General features: G+C 44.3%; 1 protein-coding gene and 1 long non-coding RNA gene across 15 annotated transcripts in view; one reads left to right on the forward strand and one right to left on the reverse strand.

The window, feature by feature from the left end:
• CNOT1 (CCR4-NOT transcription complex subunit 1) overlaps window positions 1-12,620 on the forward strand; it is a 47,780-nt gene extending 35,160 nt beyond the window's left edge. For 5 of the 14 annotated variants that reach the window (XM_015873577.3, XM_015873580.3, XM_015873579.3 and 2 more), the window contains 15 exons: window positions 148-342; window positions 1,647-1,789; window positions 2,302-2,410; window positions 2,528-2,697; window positions 3,307-3,559; window positions 5,498-5,746; window positions 5,987-6,150; window positions 6,425-6,542; window positions 7,003-7,104; window positions 7,394-7,567; window positions 8,264-8,413; window positions 9,665-9,845; window positions 10,160-10,292; window positions 10,397-10,531; window positions 11,493-12,620. In XM_015873577.3, coding sequence (XP_015729063.1) covers window positions 148-342; window positions 1,647-1,789; window positions 2,302-2,410; window positions 2,528-2,697; window positions 3,307-3,559; window positions 5,498-5,746; window positions 5,987-6,150; window positions 6,425-6,542; window positions 7,003-7,104; window positions 7,394-7,567; window positions 8,264-8,413; window positions 9,665-9,845; window positions 10,160-10,292; window positions 10,397-10,531; window positions 11,493-11,571 — 2,355 coding nt within the window. In that variant the 3' untranslated portion in view covers window positions 11,572-12,620. Of the gene's footprint in view, window positions 1-147; window positions 343-1,646; window positions 1,842-2,301; window positions 2,411-2,527; window positions 2,698-3,306; window positions 3,560-5,497; window positions 5,747-5,986; window positions 6,151-6,424; window positions 6,543-7,002; window positions 7,105-7,393; window positions 7,568-8,263; window positions 8,414-9,664; window positions 9,846-10,159; window positions 10,293-10,396; window positions 10,532-11,492 lie in introns of those variants that run through there. The other 9 variants (XM_015873583.3, XM_015873585.3, XM_015873584.3 and 6 more) reach the window with 4 other exon arrangements.
• LOC107319066 (uncharacterized) lies at window positions 6,487-7,066 on the reverse strand. The gene is made up of 2 exons (XR_001557635.3): window positions 6,978-7,066; window positions 6,487-6,668 (listed from the first exon to the last, which is right to left on the reverse strand). It is a non-coding gene; the product is annotated as an uncharacterized LOC107319066 (long non-coding RNA).
• Window positions 12,621-12,754: the final 134 nt, after the last annotated feature.

Below are 12,754 nucleotides of genomic sequence, written 5' to 3' on the forward strand. Positions count from 1 at the left end.
TGTGTGTTTGAAATGCAGTTAAAACTAATGAAAGGGCTGTAGAAGACAGTGTTCTGGGTGCTGAGTTCTGAAGCAGAAGAACCAGTCGATATGAATGTCACAGATGTGGTCCTTGTGAAAAATGACTAATTCCCACTTTCTCTTAAGCAGCAGGCTTGGGCCACAGATGATGTAGCACAAATCTATGACAAATGCATGACGGAACTGGAGCAGCACCTGCAGTCCATTCCCCATACTCTGGCCATGAATCCTCAAGCTCAAGCATTACGCAGCCTCCTGGAGGCTGTGGTGGTCGCTCGGAACTCCCGTGATGCCATCGCTGCGCTTGGACTGCTGCAGAAGGTGTTAACAATTCTGCCCCCAACTGGCCTCGAGTCCATTGCTTGTTAGGCTTGTCAGTTGTCTTGTGGTGACTTCGTATCTTCATGAGTCCTGTGGAGCTTGCTTGGTGAATGATACTGAATGAATGCTGTCTTTAGAGATTTAGTAGATAATGGTGGAAAAGGGCTCCATTCACTTGGTATGGTGTGTGCTGTAGCTGGGCTGCTGCAGGAAGAAGCGGATAGAGAAGTAGAGAGCTGTTGCAGCTGGGAGTAGTTGTTGATTTGAAGATGGTTTGGAGGCTCGTAAGATGTTTGAACTGCCCTTGTATGTGGGTAGCACTGGGCTTTGTGCTGAATTTACAGCAGCACAGATTTGCTTCATTTTTAGTGGTAACTGATAAGTATGTCCTCATCTGCCCATTCACTCCCCTCTCCTGCTGGACAGGGGGAAGATAGAAGGCAAAAATGACTTGTTCAGAGCGATGATGACAACAGGGAAAAGAAAAGCTGTGTGCACAAACAAAGCAGAAATGAAAAACACTAAAACTAAAGAGAAGTGCATCCCATCAGCAGGCAGATAGTGAGCTTCTTCCTGGAATTCAGCCTCAGCGAGCGTAACAGTTGCTCGCAAAGACAAGCATTACAGTGACTGCCTTCCCCTAATCATCCTTTCCCTAAGCTTTTAGCACAGAGCATGATGTCACACAGCATGGAATATTCCTGTGATCACTTTGTGCCAGCTGTGCTGGCCCTGCGCCCTCCCAGTCTGTTGTGTACTACCAGCCTTCTCACTGTGGGGGAGGCAGAATGGGATGGAGAAAACCATAACACATTGGATGGACTGTTCAGCAGCCCAGATATTGTTGTCAACACTGTTTCAGCAGCAAATCTTAAACTTAGCACCACATGGGCTGCTATGAAGAGGATTAACCCCACTGCAGCCAGACCTAGGGAGCTGTACCAGGTGGGGGGTGTTGTGAGCTCTGTGACGTGAACTGGCATCAGTGCCTCTGTAGTAACTTCTATTTCATACAGATGACTGCTGACTCAGAGTGCAGCAGCTCATTGTCTAAAGAATCTGGAAGGTGTTCTCTGTCAGGCTCTGTACATGTTCCTTCACATAGTTTCCCATAAGCCATACACTGAATTGCTTCGTAGGAGGCTTTGACTTGTGCAGAAGCTGTAGCAGAAACTGACAATGACTAAAGTAGTTATTTGCATGACTGCTGAATCTACTGAACGGTAACTGCAGCTGATGTGGTTTATGTAAGGTTTGGAAGAGGGCTTCTTTTTTCCTCTGCTAACAGGTTGCATCTATTCTAGGCTGTAGAGGGCTTACTGGATGCCACCAGTGGGGCAGATGCTGACCTCCTGCTTCGCTACCGTGAGTGTCACCTGCTGGTGCTGAAGGCTCTGCAGGACGGCCGTGCGTATGGATCTCCATGGTGTAACAAGCAGATTACTAGGTCAGTTGTGACACAGCAGAGCTATGATGTTGCCTTTCCTATCTTTTGGCAGGTACTGTGTTATTCTGAATTGCTTGCTTGTTAATTTGGGCACACAAAGTAGTCTTCTTAATGTTAAAAGTAACTAGAGCTTCTGTTAATACAGATTCATCCTAGAACGTGATAGAAATCTGTCATGGATTGAAGCATTGGAGATGCTCTGCTTTTTCCCATCTCGTGGAGACTCTCCACATGCTGTCACAAATAATGTGACATAGCATATGCCTGCAGCAGAAGCGCTTGTGCTTCAGCTGAACAGCTATGCCACTTTGTACCCACAAGAGGGGCTTTGGCCAGTACTGTAGGGAACAAATGTTTGACCCAAAGCACAGAATGCTCCAGAAGAGATCTCTGGGGCAAGTAATGAGTTGCAGTGGGTTGCAGAGACTCTCAAATATTTGTTAGACTAGATCTGCTTCGTTTAAATTGTGTAGTTTTAAGTACATTTGTGAAAAGAAATTGAATTCTTTTAGGTGCCTGATTGAATGTAGAGATGAGTACAAGTACAACGTGGAAGCTGTGGAGCTGTTAATCCGCAATCACCTGGTTAACATGCAGCAGTACGATCTTCACCTGGCACAGGTAAAGAGAGCCTGCTTTTTTGGAGGGGAAACCTTACAAGTCAGTCTTAAGAGTGGTGGTCAGCCATAAGGTGAATGGTTGAACTTCATGATCCTAATGCCTTTTTAATTTTGGCAGTCAATGGAGAACGGCTTGAACTATATGGCTGTGGCATTTGCCATGCAGTTGGTGAAGATCCTTCTTGTGGATGAGAGAAGTGTCGCCCATGTAACAGAGGCAGATCTGTTCCACACCATCGAGACACTCATGAGGATTAATGCTCACTCCAGAGGGAATGCCCCAGAAGGGTGAGCCTGAAATACCATGCAATACATTATTTCTGTTGTGCTAATTTATGATTTGAAATATCACATAGTTGGCATCAGGAAATCATAGAGCTTTAAACTTCTTCTGTGGCTGTGATCCCATGTTGGTTTAAAATGTTTTCTTAATAATTACCATGGTACTGTGAGATACCCCTGAAATTCCAACTTTCTCAGATCTAGGCAGTGTTGTCACCCTTGAATTTTTAACTCTTATGTATTAACCACGAGATATTAATCAAATTATACTAACTCCAGTGCTCCAGCCTGGCCCTTTAGCATTGGCATATCAGAATCTGAGCCTTTAGGGCTTTCCAAGTCCCCAAAAGTGAAGCTGTTTGTACTGCATGCGATGCATGCGATGCTTCCCTACATCATTTCATGGGTTGAATGATGTCAGTGTTGTAGTTGCTTTTTGCCTTTCCTCAAATGCATCTGCTTTCAGGACTTATTGCTGCTAGTGAAGAAGACAAAAAGGTTATAAGCCTGTGGAATTTGCTTTAACTATATTTGGTGGAGCTTCCAGTTTGCATACCTTCTTGGGATGGGGGGGAAGAATTCTAACCCTGCTCTTGCTCTGATCTGTCGTGTTAGGTTACCTCAGCTGATGGAAGTGGTCCGATCAAACTACGAAGCAATGATCGACCGTGCTCACGGAGGTCCCAATTTCATGATGCATTCTGGAATTTCCCAAGCTTCTGAGTATGATGATCCACCAGGTCTGAGGGAGAAGGCAGAATACCTGCTGAGGGAGTGGGTGAACCTCTACCATTCGGCTGCAGCGGGCCGCGACAGTACCAAAGCGTTCTCTGCGTTTGTTGGACAGGTAGAGCTATTGGAAAGAAAGGTGCTTTTTATTCAACATAAGTAGGGTGTGATTCCCTGCATTTTAAAGCAGTTGTAACCAATGTTAGACATCTTCTTTGAAACTTGCAGGTGTATGACAGTTGGCCATCAAAGTTCTGCCTTCCTTTGAAGTTTAGTAGAAATCTCTGTCCTTTGGCTGGTGGTGTTCTTCAGATATTCTGGTGCTAAGCTGTCCACTCAGGCCCAGGGTTTTGATACAAGTCCAGTGGGATAAGAAATTCTAGTGAGGTACCTGTTGGCAGTTGTCGCATGCTATCTAATGAAGCTTGACTAATGTTGCTCCTTGTGAGTAAAAGCTCTGGGCAGTCTACAGAGTAAATTACCAGTAGAGATGCAGCTGAATTGTTTCAGATCATGTGAACCTGGGCATCTTTTCTAACTGGAATTCTTAGGGAGGAGAAACTTGAAACTTCATTAGTTAAGGTGGAATCTAAATCTAAACATCCAGCCCCTCCAGCAGTTCACTCTGGGGCATCCTGATGGGTGGGATGAGCTGTGCATCTGCCATTCAGCTGTGACTGAGAGGAGATACACAGTAAACCAAAATGTGGGGCTGCAGCTCCCTGTGTACCTGCAGTCATTGTCCTAAAACTGTGTTCCTAGTCACTGCATGAGTGCAGCTACAAGGAAGCCCCTGATTTGTTCTGTTGCTATTGTTTTATTTTTAAAATTCAGTGCTAATATTAAAGAAATGAGTTTTTGCTGCCAGTTTTAGCACTTCAAGCTTGGAAAAATGCTTAAAGACCTTTATTGCTGCAGCGTTTCTTTTTCTTAGTTGCCTTACGTGGCTTGTAGCTGCCTTTGTTACTCTGGTTTCTTACTGCAGAACACCTTCTCTGAATGTTTTGTGTTAAACTGGCTTCTTTAAAGAGATTTTACCTCTTAGTCCCATCTCATGTGACCCCATTTTATGCCATAACAGTACACTGTAGTACAGTATAGTGTATAAGCATACTCCTAATACTCAGTGCACTTTTGCCATTCCTCACTGTTTGACCACTCTTTGCTTACCTCTTCAATATTTCATCAGATATGAAACAGCAAATACATACATGGAACTGGAGTATTCATATCTAATTTTTTTTTCCTTTCAGACATCGGCTGTGGTTTTAAAAGAAGCATTTTGTAATAAATGTATTAAACAAAGTTACCTTAATCTGGTTACTTAGAGAGATGAGGCTTCCTTTGCATTAGGCAAGAAGTGTACATCTGTGAAGGCTGATATGAATTCCTTTCTATTTAAAAAACCCCACGACTTCTCCAGAAGTATTAACAGTTCTGTTTGTGATTGTGCTGCTCTTATAGCCTTTTTTTAGTGCAGCAGGAGTTCAGAAGATGCTTTAAAGTAAACATAGAAATTCCCTTAAACATTCGTTTAAATTAGATTTTTATAATACTGTGGGTAACAAAGAAGTCCCATGATATGTGTGTTATTATATAATAATTTCCCCAAAAGGAGGGAAAAACTCACACCCAACCTATCTCTGCATGCCGTGTCCCGTAAAGAAAGCTTATTATGCCCATGCAGTTTGTTTGTACGGGGCATTGCCACAAAGTAGTGATGGTTCCTGAGCTGGTGGCTGAATTCTGCCCTTCCCACAGCCTGTGCTGCCCTATGTGGGCTCTTGAAGGCCCAACAGACCAAACTGCTGCTGCCTTTACTGCCCTTGATGTAAAGTTTAGTGCTGGTAGCAGAACTGATACTAAACGGGCTTCTCAGCTCTGCTGATATTTGAAACGTTTTTAAGATCAAAGACTATTTGGGAGCAAATGACCTTGATAAAATCTGGTACCACCATCAAGTTGCATTGAAAGCGCTCACCTCGGGGAAGAATATGCTTGTTAAAAGTATTTGAAATAAGTTGTTGGATAAGTTTCTTGTGTTTAGAGCTCTGAGGGTTTTTCCTTTCCCTGACAGATGCACCAGCAAGGGATCCTGAAAACAGATGACCTGATTACCCGCTTTTTCCGGCTTTGCACTGAAATGTGTGTTGAAATCAGCTATCGTGCTCAGGCTGAGCAACAGCACAACCCTGCTGCCAACCCCACCATGATCCGAGCCAAGTGCTACCACAATCTGGATGCCTTCGTGCGGCTTATTGCACTGCTGGTGAAGCACTCTGGAGAAGCAACCAACACCGTTACGAAGATCAACCTGCTGAACAAGGTTGGGAACTGACTTTGTAGCCCTTGCACCTAACGTGAATAATGGTGTGTGCTTTGGCTGGCATAGATACGCTTAATGTGGGTTACTGCTAAGCTATCAGATGGGGACTTGAAGGTGTTGGTCACTGAACCAAGAAACTGAGTGGAGTATGAGGTTGCCAAGTGGCTTTCACTCAAAGATTTCTATCTGACCTGCACAGTTATTCTTGCTGTCATCACTGAATTGCGTTGCTCTCTTCAGGTTCTTGGTATTGTGGTGGGAGTTCTCCTGCAAGACCATGAGGTTCGGCAGGGCGAGTTTCAGCAGCTTCCTTACCATCGCATTTTCATCATGTTGCTGTTGGAATTAAATGCTCCTGAGCACGTGTTGGAGACCATCAACTTCCAGACACTCACAGCTTTCTGGTATGTATTTGATCTCAGTATTTATCCTTTCCTGGTAGGATCAAGATCTTATTTTTTTCGTCTAAAGGCTTATCTGACTGTTCTGTGTGGTGGCTTAATCACACTCAGAATAACTGGTTCTCCTTAGACTGTCCACTTGCTTGTTGTAAGGAAGGTCCATGTTAAAATGAAGCTGAAATACCTTGCTTTTTAGGGCTGTGTATGTTTTTGCTCAATGTTATGTAAAACAATCTTATTGCTGCGCACTTCTAACCTGCTCTAACTTTTCTTTCAGTAACACATTTCACATCCTGAGGCCTACAAAAGCTCCAGGTTTTGTTTATGCCTGGCTGGAACTGATCTCCCATCGGATATTTATTGCAAGAATGCTGGCACATACACCACAGCAGAAGGTGTGGCTGCAGTTCATCTTCTCTGAAATAAAAAGCTCACCCAGAAGGATGCCTGGTGTGATGCTGTCACATCTCCTGAAGTGCTCTAGTAGCATGGCTGTCCTGTTTTTGTATTCACAGTAACAACTGCATGGAGGAAAAGCTTGATGTCAATAAGCTGTTGAGTATAGGGTGGTTGGAATTTAACAAACTCATCTTTGCCAAAGTCTGGAAGAGCTGTAGCTTAGACTGAGTGCTGTCATCTCAGTATGGTGCATTGAGTGTTGAGGGAAAAGCCCATAATTTGCAATGCACAGCTAAGCTCCTTGTAATGAGCTGTGCTGCTGTCACTGCTAGAGCTAGTAGGAGGACTTAAGTTGGGATCCAGGTTTATATGAACACTCTACCTAATTATAGCTTTGAACTAAAGCTTGCCTCTCTTCACTGTACACTTACCTCTTGCTGTTTCTCTCCTTTGCAGGGTTGGCCTATGTATGCCCAGCTGCTGATCGATCTCTTCAAGTACTTGGCTCCTTTTCTCAGAAATGTGGAACTCACCAAACCTATGCAAATTCTTTACAAGGTAAATATGTGTAAATACACAATAGGTGCTTCCAACCAAAATCTTCTGAAAGTAAAATTGGAGTGGAAAAACATATTCTGATAGAACAGTAAATACTGTTTCTCTGTCAGGGTTTGTTTTTTAGTTAGACATGTACCAGGTGGGCCTACCTTCCTAGATTGATTTCTTTCTGTTAATGAATAATAACCACAGTAATGTAGAAGGATGGTTTTGCCCCAAGCTCTTGGGCAGATTCAGCTATTTGGGACCTCTTATATTGATACTAAAGCTGCCGTGTTTTGTTTTGCAGGGCACTCTGCGTGTGTTGCTGGTCTTGTTGCATGATTTCCCAGAATTTCTTTGTGACTACCATTATGGGTTCTGTGATGTCATCCCACCTAACTGTATTCAGCTAAGGAATTTGATCCTGAGTGCCTTCCCACGGAACATGAGGCTTCCAGACCCTTTCACCCCCAATCTAAAGGTAGGACTTGTTGCAGTTGGAAGCATAAAACTTGCCTCTGTGCAGGATTGGTTTTGCTAGCAACAAATCTTTACCTTGCCTGCAAAACAGATGCAGATTCAACCTGTAAGGACAAGCTGTTGAGACTTTTATTACTTGAGAACTGCATCAATGAAAGCCTGCCTTTAGCATAAAAAGCCAGAGGGCTTTTCTGAAGGGAAACTGGTGTTGTGGTGTCCCAGGACTGATCTGTGGTATAGGAGCAAGGGCATCTTTGTCATTGCAGTAACAGCTCATTATTTGAAAGCTCAGCTAAGAAGCGTTAGAATTTTGTTCAGCACCTGTTGAGCTGTACAAACATTTCATGCTCTGCAGGATGCATGAAGCCTTGAGTTCAGTTATGTAATTGTCAGAGAACTGGTATATCTGAGCCCTAAATTATAGTTATCGTTCTTAATGAGAAACGGACACTGTCCTAACATAATGAGATAAATTAGCATTCTGAAGCCAGCCTCTTGCATAATGTGGACAGATGTTGAGAAGAGTTGATCTAATTAGTGATCTAAATAGATACTTGGGCATACACTGGTTTCCTAACGATGGAAAGATTGTGGCTGCACAAACTTTCTCACACTGCCTTGACACTGATCTGCTTTTGTGATTTGTTCCTTGACCAATTGCTTATGGTGTGTAGCTGACTGGGCTTTCTCTTAATAGGTGGACATGTTGAGTGAAATTAATATTGCTCCACGAATCCTCACCAACTTCACTGGAGTGATGCCACCTCAGTTCAAGAAAGACTTGGATTCCTATCTCAAAACCCGTTCTCCAGTCACTTTTTTGTCTGACTTGCGCAGCAACTTACAAGTGAGTGGTTTCTGAGGGTGTTGGATTTAAGAAGTGTTATGAGACAAATGATCTTGTTGGCTGAGTCACCTTCCTTCCTAGGAGGAATTCTCTATGTAGCAACCGTGCTTTCCTGGCAGTAGAAAAGCCCCTGAAAATGCACTTCTCCAAATACTTAACTCCCAGGTTAGGGAGAAGAAACAAGTACTTCCATCAAGAAGGAACTGAGATGGAAACAGGAATGTTGGTTGGTTGGTTTCTGGGTTTTTTTAGCAACCATGAGCTGATCTAATCTAAAAGCAGCTGATTTTATCTACCTGAGCTAACACATTCTTTAAGTGAGAAATAAGGGTATCTAAACCTTGGCCTTTTCTGCTTGTGTGTCTCTAGTGCATTGTTGCAGACCATAGAGAAAGAATGTTATCAGAGCTGACTGTGTCAAGCTCAATGTTGTCCCCTACCAGATAAAAGAGTTCTGTGGTTTCCATCACATGGTTCCAGCACTGTTTGCCCAGGCCGTTGTCTGATATTCAGCATTTTGAGTATCAGTTCAAGTTGACTGAACTTGATTGCAGGTGTTGGTTTTTTTTTTTGTTTTTTAGAATCTAAACTTTGACTGCAAGTGAATTCATAGTCGGCAGTTCTTGAAGTCTGTGGATCTGCATGTTAATGCTCTTGGGGGAAGAGTGCACAGGGAAGGGAGGATGATTAGCCTAAAGCCCAGTTCTGAGCTGTTAGCCAGCTCTACTCATTGAGCACATCACATGGTAGAGCTTACGGCAGGATTCAGGACTGAAGGTGGCCTTCCTCTGGGAATTGCTCCAACATAAACCTTCACGAGTGCTGGCTGCTTCAGGCAGCCCATGGCTCAGCTGGTGCATTCAGATTGCCTTTACCTGCTCTTTTCTTCTTCCAAGCAAGGGAGCACAATAGTTGTACTTGTCTGTCAGCACTTTACTGGTGCTGTGTAGCATACAGAATGCTTTGAATTGGAAGGGACCTTAAGGACCATCTGGTTCCAACTCCTGCCATGACAGGGACATCTCCCACCATAGCACGTGCCCATAGCCCCATCCAGCCTGGACCTGAGTACCGCCAGGGATGGGGCAACCGTTGCATTATGAATGGGTAAATGCCAAATAGCATTTGTGGACATTAAGTATGTTGCCTTCTGTATAAACAAGGAGATCTGGATGCTGTTGTTGTACATGCTGTCCCTGAAATTACTGAAGGAACATAGAACGTTAATGCTTTTTATATCTTTCCCATTAGGTATCAAATGAACCTGGCAACCGCTACAACATCCAGCTGATTAATGCCCTGGTGCTCTACGTAGGTACTCAGGCTATTGCGCACATCCACAACAAAGGCAGCACACCCTCCATGAGCACCATTACCCACTCAGCACACATGGACATCTTCCAGAATTTGGCAGTGGACCTGGACACCGAAGGTGAGCTGGTTTGTCGTACCTAACTTAAAGCAGATTGAGCTACAAGAAGTGCAGATCTGCTAGTGAATTCACTGCAAGTAGTGCTACATTAAATACAGGAGCAGTATTGAAACCAAACGCTCAAGGGAATAGGAGATTGGTTGAATGAAGAATTACTACTGCCCCACCAGCTGGAGTTGGAATTTCAGTTTTTTTTCCTGTACCTGGATGGGGGTGCACTTAAAAACCTTAACTTTGGCAGTACTGTTTGTTTCTTTTCCCTCTTGCATTCGGAGCAGTGGTCGCCATATGTGCTCACAACTCTTCCTCTGCAGGTCGGTACCTCTTCTTGAATGCAATTGCCAATCAGCTCCGATACCCCAACAGTCATACCCACTACTTCAGCTGCACCATGCTTTACCTGTTTGCAGAGGCCAACACTGAGGCTATCCAGGAGCAGATCACGAGGTGAGAGGGAACACATTTAACTTGCCTGCATTCAGCTTCTTCCTTTCCTTCCTTGGTTTTTTTTCAGACCTTTCTGTTCTAACTGTTTTGTTCTTGGACTGCAGGGTTCTCTTGGAACGACTGATTGTAAATAGGCCTCATCCCTGGGGTCTCCTCATTACTTTCATCGAGCTGATAAAAAACCCAGCATTTAAGTTCTGGAACCACGAATTTGTTCACTGCGCTCCAGAAATTGAGAAGTGAGTATAACTTAATATCACTAAAGCAGTGTATTTTAAGCTGGTGCTGAGTTATACCTTGAGATGTTGGTGTTTCACAGTAGAAGCAGCATTTCTTGCCATAAGAGGAGGAAACAGAACCTAAAAGCGGAATGCAAAGTGGTTACTGGAAGTCACAACAGGCTGCTATGAGAGATGCTGATTATTATTTTTTTTCCCTGCCCTTTTCACACATAACATTGCAGAGGAGATCCTGGAGATCTTCTATAAAGGTAGTGGAGCTGGGAACAGAGCTGCCATCAGTATCATAGAATCACAGAATGGCTTGAGTTGAGAAGGCCCACAGTGCTCATTCAGTTCCAACCCCCTGTTGTGTGCAGGGTCACCAACCAGCAGCCCAGGCTGCCCAGAGCCACATCCAGCCTGGCCTCAAATGCCTGCAGGGATGGGGCATCCACAGCCTCCTTGGGCAACATGTTCCAGTGCGTCACCACCCTCTGGGTGAAAAACATCCTAAGATCCAACCCAGACCTCCCTTGTCTCAGTTTGAAGCCACCCCCCTTGTCTTAACACTGTTCACTCTCGCAAACAGCCGTTCCCCCTCCTGTTTAAATGCTCCCTTCAAGTACTGGAAGGCCACAATGTGGTCTCCCTGGAGCCTTCTCCAAGTTAAGGAAGCCCAGTTCCCTCACCCTTTCTTCATAGGAGAGTAGAGTGCAGTACAGAGGGCTCAGAGCAGCCTGCTGCACTGTGCATGTGCTGTTCAAACACTGCTCTTCTGTGTTCTTATGGGGACTGAGCCAAGCATACTGCATTTCTGTGATGCAGTAGCACTGCAGACAATCAGAGCCTGGCTCCTTTGCCCACACGTTTGCTAATGCACATGCAGTTGGGAATATTGCACCTGTGGTGTCATGCATTGTATTGGGTTCTAGGTGGGGAGCACAGTTAACAACTAATACTGCTCTGCTTCTGTGTTCAGGTTGTTCCAGTCAGTTGCACAGTGCTGCATGGGGCAGAAACAAGCCCAGCAAGTAATGGAGGGGACTGGTGCCAGTTAGATGAGCTGCATCTTGTGCTCTAAATGTGCCAGCCTGGAGGCCCCTGTCCCATCGACCGACAGAAGAATCTGTAAGGCTCCTCCTGACCTTCCCAGCTCCCTCGATTGGGTACATACAACCGACCTGGGGTGAAAGTCTATGGGCACGTTCCAAAGTTTGAAACGAATTTGTGACTTTTGGCCAAAATTCAGAAGATGCTGTGAATATCATTTTGAACTAATGTAAATACAAGGAACAGAAACGTTTGTCTGGACTTTCTGGGTTTGTGCAAAGTGTGTAAAAGGCAAATGGGGAACTGGTGCCTGTCCGGCTTGTAATAAAGGGGCAGCTGCTGATGCCAAGTGCTTGTCTGGGGCAGACCTCCTTGTCCTGACATTGCCAGACTCCCAAAGAATATTGAAAAAGCCAGTTATATTATTATGTAACTTATTTTTTTTTTCTTTATGTGGATGGGGGACCTCTAAATCACTCAGTTGTTTTACAGAAAAAGAAGGTGGATACGTTTGGAATATGGGAATACTATGGAGGGGGTGGGGGAGATGAGGGAGGGCTTTAAGATTCAGCGTTGTTTTCCCCTTTCCTCCCAGTGCTGACAGAGCCGTGTGGCTGTCAGAACGCCTCCTTTCTGTTGGGAGGAGAAGACACACCTCAGGCCCTTTGGGAGAGGGTCAGCTGTTTTTAGTAAAGAAACCAGAGACCAGACCTACAGCTTTCCTTTTTGTTATCTCCTGACACCTGTAAATTTTGGAGAAGGGCGGGGGGGGGAGGGGGACTGAATGCAGACCTTTCCCTACCCCGTGACAGTATAAGTTTGTAAAAAAAAACAAAAAAAAAAACCACAAAAAACCAAGAAAAAAGATAACAAAAATCTATATTAAAAAAAAAAAAAAAGGACCAATACAGCCCATTTTGTAAAAGGATTTTGAATGTTTTGTAAAAGTATTGGTCCGCGTGTTGTATTTTGTAGCCTTTCTAGTTCCTTGGGCTTTAGTTCTCCCACTTCTTGTATGTATGCATACTGTAGTTACACATTAAAGTCATGACATGCAGCGCGTGCCACTGTGCTTCTTCTCTCCACTTCCATCCTACCTGGCCAGTCGCTGTCTTTCAGTATCTCTTTTCAGCCACCCAGAACTGGCAGTTCTCCAGTGTATTTTGGCCGCTGCCTAGTGAGGATTGTTTG

Source organism: Coturnix japonica, chromosome 6 (genome assembly GCF_054131305.1).
Source record: "Coturnix japonica strain WE chromosome 6, WE-NBRP24, whole genome shotgun sequence".
Lineage (NCBI taxonomy): Eukaryota > Metazoa > Chordata > Aves > Galliformes > Phasianidae > Coturnix > Coturnix japonica.